The 16,006-nt window shown below is 41.8% G+C and overlaps 1 protein-coding gene across 1 annotated transcript in view; it reads left to right on the forward strand.

Annotated features, from left to right (window-relative positions):
* Positions 1–14,309, forward strand: part of PSTPIP1 (proline-serine-threonine phosphatase interacting protein 1) — a gene marked incomplete at its 5' end in the record, with an annotated part of 35,451 nt that extends 21,142 nt beyond the window's left edge. The window contains 8 exons of the mRNA XM_009703291.1: positions 955–1,000; positions 1,847–1,926; positions 4,743–4,841; positions 5,476–5,572; positions 8,658–8,742; positions 10,289–10,359; positions 11,996–12,093; positions 14,096–14,309. Of these exons, the coding sequence (XP_009701593.1) occupies positions 955–1,000; positions 1,847–1,926; positions 4,743–4,841; positions 5,476–5,572; positions 8,658–8,742; positions 10,289–10,359; positions 11,996–12,093; positions 14,096–14,227 (708 nt within the window). The remainder of the gene's footprint in view (positions 1–954; positions 1,001–1,846; positions 1,927–4,742; positions 4,842–5,475; positions 5,573–8,657; positions 8,743–10,288; positions 10,360–11,995; positions 12,094–14,095) is intronic.
* Positions 14,310–16,006: the final 1,697 nt, after the last annotated feature.

Genomic DNA, 16,006 nt, shown 5'->3' on the forward strand with positions numbered 1-16,006 from the left:
CTTAGCAGCTTCAATGGCACCAAAATCTGACCCAGCTCCTTTCATGCAGGATCCCAGAGTGCTTCATTGCCATTACGTCCACACACATGCCAGCACATTTGAAATGCACAGAGGCATCTCACAAGAAACATGTCAGCTGTTTAATTCTGTGCAGCACTCACCAACAGTTTAGACCAGGAAGCAAATAAGAGCGAAGCTTATATTCCCAGCTTACTACACATTTTCCAACCAGCTGTGATGAGGTATATGGTCATAAGAACCCCTACCCGAGCCTTGTCTTGAAGGGCAGAATAGAAGAATGTATTACATTGATGTCTAGAGCTGTGCATTAATGTACTGTCATCACCATCTGTGCAGAAAGACCTGGGAGTACAGAGCTGTCAATAATAGCTGTATTTTCATTTGTTAAAAGCTGCAGGTTTTCAAAAAAGAAAAAATCTACTCAGAGTGAATTTTGCTTTTAGGCTTCTGAGTTGTTACGGGAAATCATCTGGCATTTGTGAAGTATTTTAAAGGCTGTGTTCTTTTCATCTATGTATTACATGAGGAGCTTGGAAGATGAAGAATTTTAACTGCCATTTATTTCTGCTTATAAATATCTATTAGAAAAGCACATCAAACACTTAAGAAAAAACAAGTCAGCCAGCAGACACAAGCTTCAGGGTGGATCACGCTAGCACCGAGCTCCCATGGCAGGGATGTCTGAATGGAAAGGTGTAAATTGCCAGATGTCCCTTCAAGTCAGTGGACCTACGGCTGCACCTGTGAAATTCTGGTGCCTCCTCCACAGCACGGATTCAACAGAACTGTGCATAAAAGCAGGACAGTCAAGAAGTGTTTGCAAGTTTGAGCCTTTCCCCTAGAAGGGGAGAGGGAGCAGGCAACAAAAAAAATGGGGCAGAAGCAAAAAATATGGTCAGAAATTAATTTGGAGTGTTTCTTTTCCTATTTCAGAGTCAGAACAAAGCCAAGCAATGCAGAGACGCAGCAAGTGAAGCAGGTGATGCTCTATTTGCAAGCGATTTAAGATTCTTCTCAGCAAATATCTACAAGCACACTGATTTTGACAGAGCACCATCCAAATCACCCAGGCTGACTCTGTTTGAAGTCAGGTTTCCCAAAGTCACCTACCTAAAGACTAACGAATAAGCTTTTAAAGAATGGCAACCTGACAGTCATCTACATTCACCTTCCTTTGTGGAAATGCAAGTTTCCTGCTTTCATTAAAGAATTTATAGAAGACATCCTTTAGGGACTCCACCCAGGAAAGAAAAGCTCTTCTTGAAACAAGTTTGAAAGCACAAAAGAATTACAGTCAAATTGCCCCCATCCAGCCCAAATGAGATACACAGTCCCCAGGTTCCCTGTATATAAGCATGGTAGCATCCTCCAGCCAAAACACAGCATATGTCTAGAAGGACAGGCCAGCAGACATCTGAGCTGGTTCATGAGTTCAGACTTGTCCCTTACTGCTCATGTAAAAGTTTACACTAAATCACATGGCTTACCTGGCTGGCTTAGCATGGAAAGGGCCTAAGGATGCTTAGTGCCCAAGCATGGTCCAGGCTTTTAATCTCTGATTTGCATTATCTCCACTGTAAAATTTATAGATGATCTGCGAACCATACAGAGGGAATCCTCACTCTAGTATAAAGTTGCAAAGAAAAAATCCAAATATCTTTGCAGCCCCCCAGTTTCAAGCTCACACATTTCTGTGATAGTCTAGCAAACCACAGGCCTAAAGTGTAAGAACCACAGCAAAGTCCTAGTAGGAGGAAAAAGAGAAAGGTTGTACATTTTTTTTCCCTAACTGTTGGGTTCCTATTATGTGTGTCTGTGTTTACAGAGAACGTGTACAAACAGAACATTGAGCAGCTGGATAAGATCAGGACAGAGTGGGAACAGGAACATATCAAAACCTGCGAGGTAAACATTGACTTTTGCAGCGATGTATTTGTGCGCTCTTTATTTTATCCTGCTTGCAGATATTAGTCTAAGACCTGCAATACCGTCCCAAGGGTTTCGCTGTTTGCTTTATGTGGAGTCTCAGTAGATGTCTTTGCAAAAATACTGCAAAAACTAGAGTTGATTTAGACATAGCTGCTAGCTGTCTTACTTACACTCTCATTGCTTGTTCAGCATTCGTGTGTAAATATAAAGGAGGAGAATAAGTGCAGAGCTGTGAGAAGTGGAGCCATATATGAACTGGTACAATCTATTTGCAAGCATTTCCTGCCATTTTTCACCCACAACCTAACATAAGAATATGCTAGCTTTAGGGATGATCTTCTATCACAGCCAAGATAAGGCGGTTTCTCAAATAACTGCTTTGTGAAAAAATGTAATTTCAGCAGAAAATGAAAAGAAATGTAGACATAAAAAGTAATTTTTAGTTTAAAAATTGAATTTCAGAATTGAAACAAGAAGAATTCAATTAATCCATTAAAAATGAACAAACAAAAGATTCCCTTTAGATTGTGTTTTGCAAGAGGCTTCTAGAGTGGGTTCTTGTTCCAATGCAGGAGAGGTTTCTGTGTTTGTTTGGTTGTTCGTTTTTTTTTAAATCTCACAAGTTCAATGGAGATTAAAAATAAAATTTTCTGGCCAAGGTAAAAAATTATGTACCGTAGCATTCTGAGAGCAAAGACATCCAAGCCACTCAGAATCTTTATTTTGTATAGCACTTTATATTCACCTGCAAGGATATTTGTCCTCTGCCATGGAGTAATCTTTCAATTGAAAGGTGGTGGTGGAAAAGTCTCTATTTCCATTATGCTGAGGATGGACAAAGAGATTTGCACTTGGCTAGTAAGTTTTGGACAACAATTTACAGGAACTGCTTGACACCCCAATCAGCCACACATTTGACCCTATTAATCCTTCAAGTACATTTGCCCATCTGCTGCAGTATGATTTTGCTATGTTTACTTGTTGCAGGCTTTATTTCCACATAAAATAAAATGCCAGGAGCATAGCTTTCCAGTTCTCTGCTTCCTCTTAAATATTCCCTATCTGGGAGGACTGGAAAGTCCCATGGCTGGCACAGCACATTTCCACAGAAATTGTGCCAAGCCTTAATTTTCCCAAGATGCACATTTTCCCCCTTCTTAAAAAGCCAACAAAAAGCAAAGCATTCCACAACCTAACACACTTCATTTCTCCCACATTGCTATATTCTGAATAGCCCACAGAGCTTGTGGCCTGCCCACTGCTTCATTCAAACAACCACTCATAAAGGAAGGGCATCTTTAATGCCTTCCTTTAAAAGTGCTTGTAGATAAAAGAACTGATAGATTTTTTTGAGGTGTTTAAAACTAGTAACTAGTACAAAAAACAACTTAAGATCCCAAACTTCTGGCTGCATAGTGGGGAATCTGGAAGTGTTGAGGTTGCTTAGGTCTCTGGCTGAGTGCTGGACATCCATAGCCCAAAAATCTTGGCTAACAAGCGGCAGCACTGGGATGACCTTCATCACTGGGGCTGTGCCATGTTCCTTGGCATGAGATGCCCAGGTTCACTAGCAGTCTGTTGCACAAGCTGATGGGACACGAGCGGTGTGTCTAACACAACGCCCAGCTGTACTTTGCAAATGGCTTGACAAGCCCAAAGTCACTACACTTCCCTCTTTGATGAGCTGCATTTCCCAACAGGGCACCATTTACCTGGAAAACTCCCAGTCCGCTCAGGTGCTATTTCAGCAGCCCCTGAGGGGCTAGGCTGCAGCCACAGGCTTTTCCTTCGGAATGGATATTAAAATACTCGTTCTCCACCCTTTAGGTTCTAAAAGCTTTTTCTCTCAGAAACTGGTCCCAACGCCAGCTTACTCCCTTGATGGACTTTTTTTTTTTTTTTTTTTTTAGATGGTAAAGTATTAGATGGCAGGCAGTGTACCCAACTGAATGTTCTGCTGAATATTGTATATATTTGTGATGTACTGGACATAATTACTAGCAAATGGAGATGGAAACAGATGGCTAGAAGCATCTGAGCTTTTCACACCTCATAGAAAACTAAAAATTGATGTGCTACTTATAACAGTACAACTTAGAGATCAGGTTGTGGTTTTGTTTTTTTTTTTTTTTTAAAGTCTTTAAAGAAAGAGTTTATCTGCCTCTTCCCTCAACTCAGTTCACACTTCTTTCTCTTCCCCCTTCATTCTTTCCAAGCTGTGCAACAACATTAGAAAATGAGAAAGATGAAGGAAGGGAGTAAATTCTGAAGAAAGAAAAATGCCTTCTCTTTACCATGAAAATAACCTTAGAAACAAACAGAGGCAACTCCACAGAGGCTCAAATAGTTTCAAAAGAGAAAAGTTTAGAAAGACTTTTTAGAAGGCAGAGATGGATAGCTTTGGCTCTACCTCTAACAAAAATACAACCCTTTCATGCCAGTACTCTCCTGATCTGTTAAACATCAAGATTTCGGTGTGATGGGCAGACAGGACCCTGACTCTGAAATCCTTGGCAGCAGAGGTAGCAGTCAAATCCAGATGCTAATTCCTCTCTCCTGTTTTATTTTTGTCTATAAAACATTCCTTTAATTTGGTGCAATCAGTTAAAACAAATTCTTGAGCACAAACACGTAGATGTAGTTTCTCCAGTAGCTGAAAAGTCCTCCTTTACAAAGGATCCTTCAGAACGGTTGGTAGATTTACGGGCTTGGCCCAGGAGCCCCAGCCCTGTCACTGCCTGCAATGCAAATAACTACCATAAGGCTACATCACATCTCCTCTTTGGCTTTAGGTCTTCCAGCTCCAAGAGTGTGACCGCATCACCATCCTCCGCAACTCGCTGTGGGTTCACTGCAACCAGCTGTCCATGCAATGTGTGAAGGATGATGAGGTAGGGGCACCTGCCAAGTAGCTTCACGTGCAGAGGAGGAGCAAAGGTGCTCTAACAACACAGCACTAGCTTGCCCTTCTCTGCGTGTGCCAACCGTCTCCAGCAAACCAGCTATTGTGCATGTTCAGTGAGGGGGGAGTACTCTCAATCTAGCTTGTTCCCTCTAGATGTAAACCAGATATATGCCTGGATGATTCCACTTGTCACATCTGGTGACACTTTCCTCCCCTCAGTTTGTTGGGGAATGCTTCCAGCTACCAGCACACTCAGTCAAGTATATTTGGGCTCAGGCACAACTTTCAGAAAGGCATCCAGTCATGGTCTCAAAATTAGAAGACATAAAGAATACACTAGTTTTGATTTTGAATGGTTGTTCCCTGCTATTAATTTCTTTATTGCATTGGAAAGCCCTGGACTGCCTTTGTCCTCCTCTCTTAAAAGAATATCCAGAGCACAAATAAACAACTGTGTTTACAAGAACGTTTGTATGTAGGACAGGCCAAAGATCCATTCAGGTCAGACATGTACCAAGTATAAAGTGTCTCTTAAGGGGAAAATTATTAGAAGAACATTAATCGTTAATTCAATGTGAAATGTTATAAATGAAATTAAATTCTTGGATTCTGTTTTGTAGCTGTATGAAGAGGTTCGAGTAAGCTTGGAGAACTGCATTGTAGAGTCAGACATAGACTACTTCATTAAGACTAAAATGACAGGAACACAACCTCCAGGTAATTATTCCTATTGGTCTTGTCAGATGAGTCACCCATTAGGCTGAGGTTGCAATTTTGCAGTACATGTCCTTCGGAGGTGAAGCCAGCTGGAGTTTCTGCTCTGGCTATTCATTCCCACCCGCCGCGGCTCACTTCCCCCTCACTGTGCTGCCATCGCTCCTTGTGCGGCACTGTATGTGGGATAGCTGCATGATCCAGGTTAAAAATAACCCTCCAAAAAAAGAAGAAAAAAAAAAAGTTGTTTTGGCTTTGCAACCAGACTCATTTCACAGTACAGCTGAACTGACATGCTGAAGAGGTGGCAAACTGCCTTGCAGAGATGGCAACCTCAATTTCCTGCAGTGGTGACAAGTCACCCTGGTGTCCCCTTGGTAAAGATGTTGCCTCTTCATTTGCAGCACAGAGAAGACCAGACTTTGTGTCCTGTTTTGTTCCACCTGCCCAGTGGGGAATAACATCTTCTGTCCTCTCAGGAAGCTGCTTGTATAAGGGCAAGACTTTAGCTGGGGGCAATTTTGAATGAAATCGGCTTTGCCCCAGCATGCAGAAGTGATGTGAAGTTCACAGACTCCGTCCATTCAAGCCAAAGTAGCCTTTTCATCCACTTCAGTGATCAAAATCTCTGGCCTGATGTGGAGACTGAGACAGCAAGAGCAGTTGTAAAATGAAAACATGCTGCTCCAGGGTAGGAGTTCCCCAAACGCATCACCAGAAAGGAGGCTATCTAATGTTTAACATGGCCAAATACAAACCACACCCTCTTACTTCAACAAGCCATACAAGATATTTACAGACTGAGTGAACGTTTGCACTTCTGTGCAGCTGCTGCAGTAAAAAAAGATTCACAGCCTTCGTAAAAGGACAGAAAAATCCTTATTTCCTCTCTTCATTAGTTGATGATACATATCTATGCTGAAAAGATCTCTTCCACCATTTCTTTTTTAATCCGTGCACAGATACTGTTCTACTTCCACTATCTGCTCCAACACCATACTGTTATGTCAAAGAGAAAATCCCCTTAGTATGCCCTCAGCAGTATCAATAGAGTTTACTTCCACTCAGAGTGGGGAATAAGCTATGTTGGCATAAGAAAATGTCATACTGATAAAAACCTTCCATGGTAGGAGTTGTATAGGTACAAACATCAGCAGTATGAACGCCCTGTCCCAAGGGATAATGATCTCATACAGGAACAGCTTACACCCCTTTGATTTCATTGCAGAGCTCAGAGCTGGCAGCAATTACACCCCAGGAACTTCTTCAGCAGAGCTTGGTGCTGGCACTAACTCAGCACTGAGCTATCTGAGGCCTGTTTTTCACTCAGCCTTTCTGTCATTACACCTGTGATGATCAAGAATTGGGATTTTGGGAATTTTTATAAAAGACTATATGGATACTGATGCACTGGGCGCTATTTTGCTGCTATAGTTTATTCTTCTTCACAGAGGAGATTTAGATTCACTGATATAGGAGCATTTACCAAGCGAAAACTACATTTTCACTGGCAGGAGGGAAAACTGTGCCTTGCAACAGTGTGAAACAACTTCTGTATACTAAGAAATTTGTAATTCTCAGCTAGGGTTTTTTTTTGTTTTTGTTTTTTTTTCTGTGAGATTTCTCATTCTCCATTCACCTAGGCAATTTTCTGCAAACAGCTCTTGGCTATGTCAGGACTCATTTCTAATAAGAAATAGGTGGGAAAAACCCTTGAGAGCTTTAGGAAAGGCAAAGAAAAACCTGACTTGCTTTTTTGTGGTTTTTTTTTGCCACCTTCTAGAAGGTGACATGTTCTGGAAGTAACATCCTAGTATCTCCACAGCTCTGGCTAATGAGTTTGCACAGTAACACATGGTGAGCTGTTGATCTGTTTTATTATTTGCAAAATGCAGGAGGAAATCCATGTGTGCATTTGCACTGTGTAGCAGAAGATCTTCATCCTGACCAAACCTTTTGGTTTCTTGATGCTGCTTCTCACTCCCTTCTTCTACCTAATCTTACAATACATTACAGACTACAAACTGTACCAAGGTAACAATCCAGAAGGGTAATAGGAGACCCTTAAATTAGTCAGAAAACTCTCTAGTTACTGTGAGTCTTATTTGTCGAGTTTCTTCACACTCACTAGTTGTACGTGCCTGCTCTGCTTATGATCTTGGCTAACCCAAAGCGAAAATGTCAACATAACCTTTAGCCTAAGCTCAATGTCTTTCTTAATTTGCTGGTATCAAAACTGAGATAATACGGTATCACAAACTTCACTCCTGTTTGGCTTTAACACAGAGAAGGTAGAAAGGTTGTGTGGCCACCAGCTCTAAGCAACTACAGTGGGAGATACGAGATGAAAAATAAATAAATCCATCTGTAACTAATTTCATCTGTAAAGCTAGACTTGGAAATGGTCTCAGTTTCACCCTTAACGACACCATAGGGGAGAGTGAAGGAACTGTAACATAACTGTGCTTGAGAGAACAAACTCCAAATATCTCTGGGTAAACAGCAAGTCAGCTCTCAGGAGGTGGACGGGGAGACAGGAAAGGTAGGGAGACACGCCAGCACAAGCACACACCAGGAAATTGCTGATTATTGCTGCTGCCATTAGTGTTCAGAAATCTCCCTAGCTCTGACAAAAATTCCTGACTCAATACGTTAAGAAAAAAAAGAAACAAAGCACACTGCAGCCAATTGTATCGTGACCATGGTCCCAGGCTCACAATGACCATACTCAGCTCCCTTAAATCCTGAGCTTTAAGGCAGCTGAGGAAGTAGTCACAGAGGAAACTGCCTTCTTAATTAGGGTAAGCCACAGCTATTAGAAGGGTTCTTCAGGACCTTGACTGTGCTCCTCTCAGGTCAAGCATGCCTTTCTACCAAGGACAGATCTGCTTACAATCACTTGAATGGCTTTTGTTCAGGTCCCCAAGTCCCTCTGAGCTGCTCCAGCCACATCACAGGCAAGTGCAGATAGGTGCTGTATTGCAGTTTGCTCCAGCAGCCCCTGATGGTTGCGACTGTCGGTTGCATCCTGGTGGGGAGAAAAAAGTTTTGCCTGCTTGAACATCTCATTTTTATTGCCCTGTTGCAGATGCAATAGGATATGAGAACTACTACAGCAAAGAACCAAACAGAAGCAACAGCAGCCCAACTCAGTCTTGTGGGATGATGAAGAGGTAAGTGGCAAACTTCAGTTCCCAGAAGATGTGTTTCTCCGTATGAACAGCCATGTATGATGACAGGAAACAAGACCTGGAAAGTTATTACTTCCTTCATCGTAGCAAAAGGCAGCTACGTATCAATAAATATAACTTGACAGAAGAAGTAAACATATTAAAACCAGTCACAGTAATTTTGCCATGGCTTAGCGGGAAGAGAGACAGGGGATGAGTTCATAAAACAATTAGTTGGCCAGCAATGGGTAGCAGTCACTTATTTCCTCTTTCTTAGTGAGTCATGGCACATAGCAACAAAACCACTTTGTTCAAGGGAGGGCAAAGGTGAATCTTGCTGGGAGCAGAGGCTGGGGAAAGCTGTCTTTGTCAGCAATACCTCCTGGCTTACTGCACCGCCCAGCTGAGCAGAACAAAGAGCTGCTCTCTGTATCTAGAGCAAAGGAAAAAAACCACTTAGCAGAATAACTGTGATGATTAGGGAGGCAATTTTTCTTTTTTTGATGTGTTTATGCTGGTAAATGCTGTAACATGGATGCAGTTATATCAGTGGAAGAGCATGGTAGATCTATTGGTTTAAATATTTTATACTAAAATGGCTAATTCACAGTGGCAATGGCATCACATTTAAAGCAGAAGAGCTTCATATTTTGACAAGCCTTGTTACATGGCTAAGAGAAGGAGCAGGCTGTGATCTCCCATTTAAAATGTGGTCCAAGTCTGGTAGCAAACTGAAAAGTTTTATATACAATTCTTTGGTTTTCAGTTGGCAACTGAATCTTCTGCAATAATGAATTCTAATGCTGCATCCTATACAGTTACAAAAGACAACAGTACTGCCATTTAGAATACAACTTGTGCTCTGCACGGGCAAATAGCCTAGGGAGACTCAGTCTGAGTTTTTCAGAAACCGTTGAGTTTGGATGACCATGTTCCAGAAACATTGAGCGTTCGCCAGCTGAAAAATCAGACCCTTTAAATACACCTTAAGTATGCAATGCTATTTCTATCTATGCTTGAGAATCCTACCCCATTTTCTCACTTTACTTAGACTCCAGTACACAGCTTTGATATAGAAAATAACTAGGGATAGATTAAGAAAAAAAGAATTTCATTTAAACTCACAGTTTTTAGAAAGGCTCGTTACACAAGCTTTGTATTTTAAATTGTGTCAGAGTTTTCCTTAAAGACAGAGAGATGGTAATCTCTTATAAACAACTGATAATTCTCATCATATTAATGTCGTGAAATAATTGGAGTTTCGCACCATGAGCTTTTGGATCAACAACAAAATACTATCTGATGAATTTTATGCACAATTTAGTGACAGCTGATGGTTCAGTATTCTGCTGTATTTTTTTAAATATATTTTTAACTGAGGATAAATATATCTACAGCATAAATGAAAACAGACAGCCACAGGAAGAGGTGACATCTACCCAGTGCTGCAGCAGATGGAGGGAAGGTTGAGTCAGACAGCCGAGATGAAGGAATGCTCATACCCAGTCCTGTTCACTCATTTTGTTATTTGCTTCTCTTGGTTCTGCAGATTCTCCGGACTACTGCATGGAAGCAGCAAAAACAACACGGAAAGCACCACTCCTTCAGTCCCTCCTCTTGGTATGCCTCTTCAGGAAATAAGCTTACCAGATGTGTTTGCTTTAGATCACATTGCTAAATCAAGCTTTGACACAGAGCAGAAATGGTATAGCAGATATTCATATGCTGGCAGTCAAGAGTAAGAGTAGACTGGAAACGAATTTAGCTTGGATGTGTATTAAACAAATTTCCCAGTTTAAAGTGCCAAATAATCCATACAATCTTCAAAACCTCTGTCTAGGCAAGGGAGAACAATTATATATATACATTCAGAACAACATAGTCTGACTTAGATAATAGTTTTCTCCTAAGGTGGAATACACTACCTCTAAAAAGCCTAAGAGAATACCTAAAGTTTTTAACAGAGCAGGTTCACGCCATATGAATGCAAACATCCATCTCATTTCACAGTTACACTGTCTTATTGTAACCCTTGCAACTAGGCATTCACCAGATGACATTTACAACACAGTATTTTGGCTATGCAGAAAGTAACAGCTTTTTATTGGTTTGATTTAAAACAAAACATTTTAACTATGATTCTTGCCTGAAGAAAGTACAAAGCTGTTTTAGAACAGCTTTAAAACATAGCCAAATCAATTTCCTTTGTCAGGCTTGCCCGCTTGGGCACCCAGAAACGAAGCCCAGACTATCTTACTTGTTCCACTTGCTGCTCAGCCAGGGGACACCCTCCAGTGCTATCAAACACCAGCTGGACCCACCAGGCACCAGCTCGGGCACATGTAGAGCAGTGCAGCGTTGTGCAGTTGAGGGTCATCACTCCTTCTGAATTTCCTTAGGTTGGGGACAGGAGGGGAGAGCGTTCCCTGGACAAGACCCTCTGCGTTCAGCTTTTTCAACTGCTCCCATACTTGGTCTTTCAAAATCTGAAAAGTCAAGGAGCCGACAGTGCTCCTCAGAGCAGGACAATTAAACCAAGGATTGAGTGGGGGAAGGCACAGGCACCCCGGCTGCTCCACGCACTGTCAGAGCCCTATCATCCCACCAAGGAGTCATACGTGGGAAACTTCTGCTTGCCTCAACGGCAGGGGAAGCTCCCAGGCAGATGCTGGGAAAGAATAAGAGGTTTCCCTAATTATGTCAAGCTGGATTAAAACAACATCTGCCAAAAAAGTTATGTCAGTGACAAACAGCTATCTGGAAACTATGTAAACTACTGGGAAATGTCTTGTGACCCATTGGCACAATACTTTCCATTTTTCCTCAAGGGAAAAAGAAAAGCTCTATGTGAGTCACTGAACTGCTAGAATTCTATGCCACCAGTAGCAACCATTTTAAACTACTTTAATCACAGCATTTCCCTCTTTGGACCATTTGGATTGTGCTTTAGCAGGGTAAACATTTTTCCCAACCTGGATGAAGCTAAAGCTAGTTTCTGACCTCCCACAAAGTTCAATGGGTGTACTGTCATCTAATCAATGGGACACAGTTTTTGTGCAAGACTTTACCTACAGTTCACAGCAGCTTTTCTAAACGTCTACATCTCCAGACAGAGAGAGAACAGAAACCCTTGTATTTGTGAACTCTTGCATATGATCCCATGCATTTATAAGCAACTGAACTCCTTGTTTCTGTGGTATGGTTTTTTTTGTTTGGTTTTGTTGTGTTGTTTGTTTTTTTTTTTCCTCCCTAGCAGAGAAAGCAGACGGCGTCTATGCATCCATTTTTGTAAATGAACAAGCTGGAATCACATCATCACAGGACTACAGAGTACTTTATGACTACACAGCCCAGGTAATGAAAGGCTTCAAAATAAATATTTCATAGCATCAGATTTAAAATAGATGATGTTGATCCAAATATCTTGAAAGTGCTAATTCTGTGAAGGAGATGCTATCTTCACTTTACAGCCAGGGACACTTAGAGAATTATTGGTCAAAGTCACATGCAGAAGCCAGGAATCCCAACTGCCAGTTCTTGGCGCACATCACATGCTGCCTCAAAATGAAACAGTAAGATATTTTGCAAGTGATTACACATTAGTGTAATCATTCCTAAATTCGTGCTGAGCTGTTACAACGTCCTTCCAGAGACGCAGGAGACTACAACCCAAGGAAAACTTTATTTTTTAGGGAACGATGGCTAAATATGCAGTATGGTGCATTCTGAACTTTTATCTCTTGTGAAATGCTTTCCTAGGGAAAATGGCTACAAATTCCTCGTGTAAGAGTTTGGGACAGATGCTTATCTAGAAACTCTCCTCCATTTGATCTCGCTTATCATCTGGAGAGTCCTGCTCCAGTTTAACACACTGGCTCTCCATTCTGGAGAGGACTGAATCCCCATAAATGACACTTTCCCTGTATTTCCATGTTGCAAACTGCAGAATCACAGTGGACATAGTCCATGTACCAAAAGATTGTTATAAAGAGCAACCTGCATCCTTAACTGGGATATTGAATTCTCACTGGCTTAAGACCTATCTAGGCATATTTACCCTTACCATTAGTAAAAGGTTATGAATGGACTGGTTATGAATTGAATATCATGTCCATCTGAAAGATGGACTACAGAAGCTCTTGGACTCTTGCTAAACCATTAGCCTCCCCTAACGGGACTTTCACCATTTAATTACATATCAGTTTAAAGGTTCCTTTTATTAGCTTTAGACTAGCAGAAGGAACAGCATCCAGGAGGTCTTATGTGACAGTGCAGAGACCCTCACACCAAGGGACCTACCATCAATAGCCAACATTGAAGAAATGCTGGCATATGACAAAAGAGATAGCCAGATAAATGATGAAAACAGAGAAAGGGCTGGAAAGGAGCGCTTTCTCTTAGGTACAGCAGCATTCTGACACCTTTTATTATATGTTCTTTGTTTTGTTTTGTTTTAAACGTGCTTTTATTATTTGCCTGAAATTTCATCCAAGGACAGCTGAAAGTGTCTCACTAATGGCAGTTCCCCTGAGAAGACTGCTGGATCTCTTTGTCAGATCCTTACTCCAGGAGTTGCCTTAAGAATATGACACACACGGATTTTCCCTGCTGAGAAAAGAGCCTGTTACTACTTTTAGTATATTGTATATTGAGGCCTCTCACTTTTTGAGTCCGTTCTTACCTACTCAGGTACAATAAATTTAGATTTAGCTGACATGTCAAACATATCTGGAAGCCTCTCTTATTCTGTTTTCTATTTTACTACACTGCAGGTAGCAAAGTGGTTTCCTATCGAAAATAGGACAGCACCACTGAACGGACTGATAGCTGCCCCAGAGCTCAGTGATAGCTTACTTGCAACTACTCCATTTGTCTCAGAGATAAAAGTTAACTATCTCAGGAAGAGTTGCGCTACCTCCACTGGTCACCACTGTTCCGTATTAAAAGAATTGAGAGACCTATTTAAGGCCTGGATTAGTAGAAACAGTTATCTCTCTTGGGAATTACGCTGTGCACCGTTTTATTTAGCAACACCTGCAGACTATGGAAGGGTCATGGTTACCTGGTTTAGGACAGTCATATTTAACCCTTTCCAGCCTTCCCCAATGATACAAAAGTCAAGTTGCTCAGAAGGAAACACCATGGAGGCTGGGGAAATTTGAGGATCTTAGGGAAATAGCCAGCTCAGTGTGCTTAATCCCTCACTGGTACTTCAGGCTCACTCCCAACCAGAAGGACACTGGCAGACTGTTGGTGGAAGGCAGGGTAAAAAAAAAACAACCAAACCACCAGATACATGCTTGGGCCCTCCTGTGCTCTCAGGCTAACCAAATTTCCTTTCCCTGTCTCCTTTCAGAACATGGATGAACTGGACATCAGTGAAGGAGACATTGTAGTTGTCATTGAAGAAAATGAGGATGGCTGGTGGACAGCAGAAAGGAATGGGCAGCGAGGCTTTGTGCCAGGGTCTTATCTCAAAAAGCTTTGATACAAAGAAGCCCCAGTCCTCAGACTTAGAAAATATTCTATTACTGAAAACAAAGAGCACACAAGGTCTGCTTCAGCTGACCAAGGGCAATCCATAATACTGTCTTCTACAATTACCAGTCTGGAAATAACAAACTGACCATGATTTCCTCTTCCTCCCTCCTGCCTCATCCCAGCACCTCCTGACCTACGCTGTCTGCCAAAACCATCTTCACCTCAGAGAGACTAGGACGTGCGTTTCTTCCTTCAGTTCTTCCTACCCTCAGCACACTGTGCTGCCATCAGTGTTGCAAAGCTCGGCGAAACTGGGAGGAAAATCCTGCCCAGAACTTAACTGCACTAAAGGAAAAAGATCCATGAAGTAAGTGCGGTTTCTCCAGGATGGAGGACTGCCTCCAGCCAGCCTGTGAGTCACCTTCATGGTCACAGCAACCACGTTCTTTGCCATGGATCCCCTCCTCTGACAGCACAGGCCACGAAAGCATTTTTGACAGTGCGGTGGAAAGCACACTCAGAAAGCAGATAGCTTTGATGTTGCAGGGTCTTAGCTGTACAAAGCAAGGAAGAAGCTCTCTCAAGTTCCTTTTAACAGCCCCCTTTCAAGTTCCCCTTACAGCATATAAGTAACCAGAGAGAAACCAGAATCCTCTACTGTTCTTTATCAGAGACACTAATGAAAATATGAAAAACAACGAATGCAGCTAGAAGAGCACCTGATAGACCGAGACACATCAGTAGTAAGAAAACATAAGGCACTCCCCATCATGACCATCTCCTAATACAATGAAATCCATGCTGTCTATGGCTCTGCTTTACACTGGATTCTCAGGCAGCAAAACAAGAAGAGATGATGAGCCCAAGGCTTGCTTTTGCCTTGGTTTGATGGTTTCCCTGACATGTCCCTGGGATTTTTCATATTTAAAAAAACAACAACAAAACCAAAAAATAAGCAAAGCCTTCAGCAGTGTTGCACTGCCTTGATCCTTCTCTTCTGAGCACCAGAGAGAAGTACCATCACCTCCTCATGCAATCTGCATACCTGTGTCATTAGGTATGCAGATTGAAAAGATCAAGTTGAAAGATCTCCTTCCAACTCCTCTGTCCACCTGGCTGATCCTCTCTCTCCTTCCCACAGACTTTTCTGTCTCCAACTGCTATCTACAGCCTCTGCACCTCTGGGATTGCTGGTGTAGATATGTCCTGGTTCGTTTCCAGGCACTTTTAATGTGCTTGTTCTTCAATAAACCCTCTTCAGAGAAGTCGCACTGTGCAGGTTCACTGTATTTCAAAGATTTCAGCTCCATCAGTCTTTCTAGTTTAGTATTTAAGAAAGTTTCCAACTACTACTGTACTTACTGAGGGATCAATAGATACTTTCTGCCACTCCTCTCTTCTCAGCATTTCGAGATGGTTAAAAAAAAATAAAACCCAGTGATTTAATCTGAAGCAGAGCGCGCTATTTCTGTGGCAGAATGACCTTGCTTGCCAAAGTTTCAGGTCTTAAAACTGAAAGTCAATGAAAATGAATCAAATTGCTACCCAAAAGGCACAGAGCAAGAAGGAACTGTTAGCTAAGACACAGCAGGAAAGACAAAGAGAAATGTAGACAGAAGAAAAAGCCATAATGGTCAATGCAATTATTCCTTAAATGAAACAGAAGAAAGGTCAGAGGCACTTGCATTACCTTATTCTAATTTCTTGCTTCAAGAATGGAATAAAAGTTGCTGCAGGCCCTTTTTCTTTAGTTTCCTGCAATCCTTTGCACAGGCATACTTGTCCT

This window comes from Cariama cristata, unplaced genomic scaffold, assembly GCF_000690535.1.
Source record: "Cariama cristata isolate BGI_N322 unplaced genomic scaffold, ASM69053v1 scaffold4707, whole genome shotgun sequence".
NCBI lineage: Eukaryota > Metazoa > Chordata > Aves > Cariamiformes > Cariamidae > Cariama > Cariama cristata.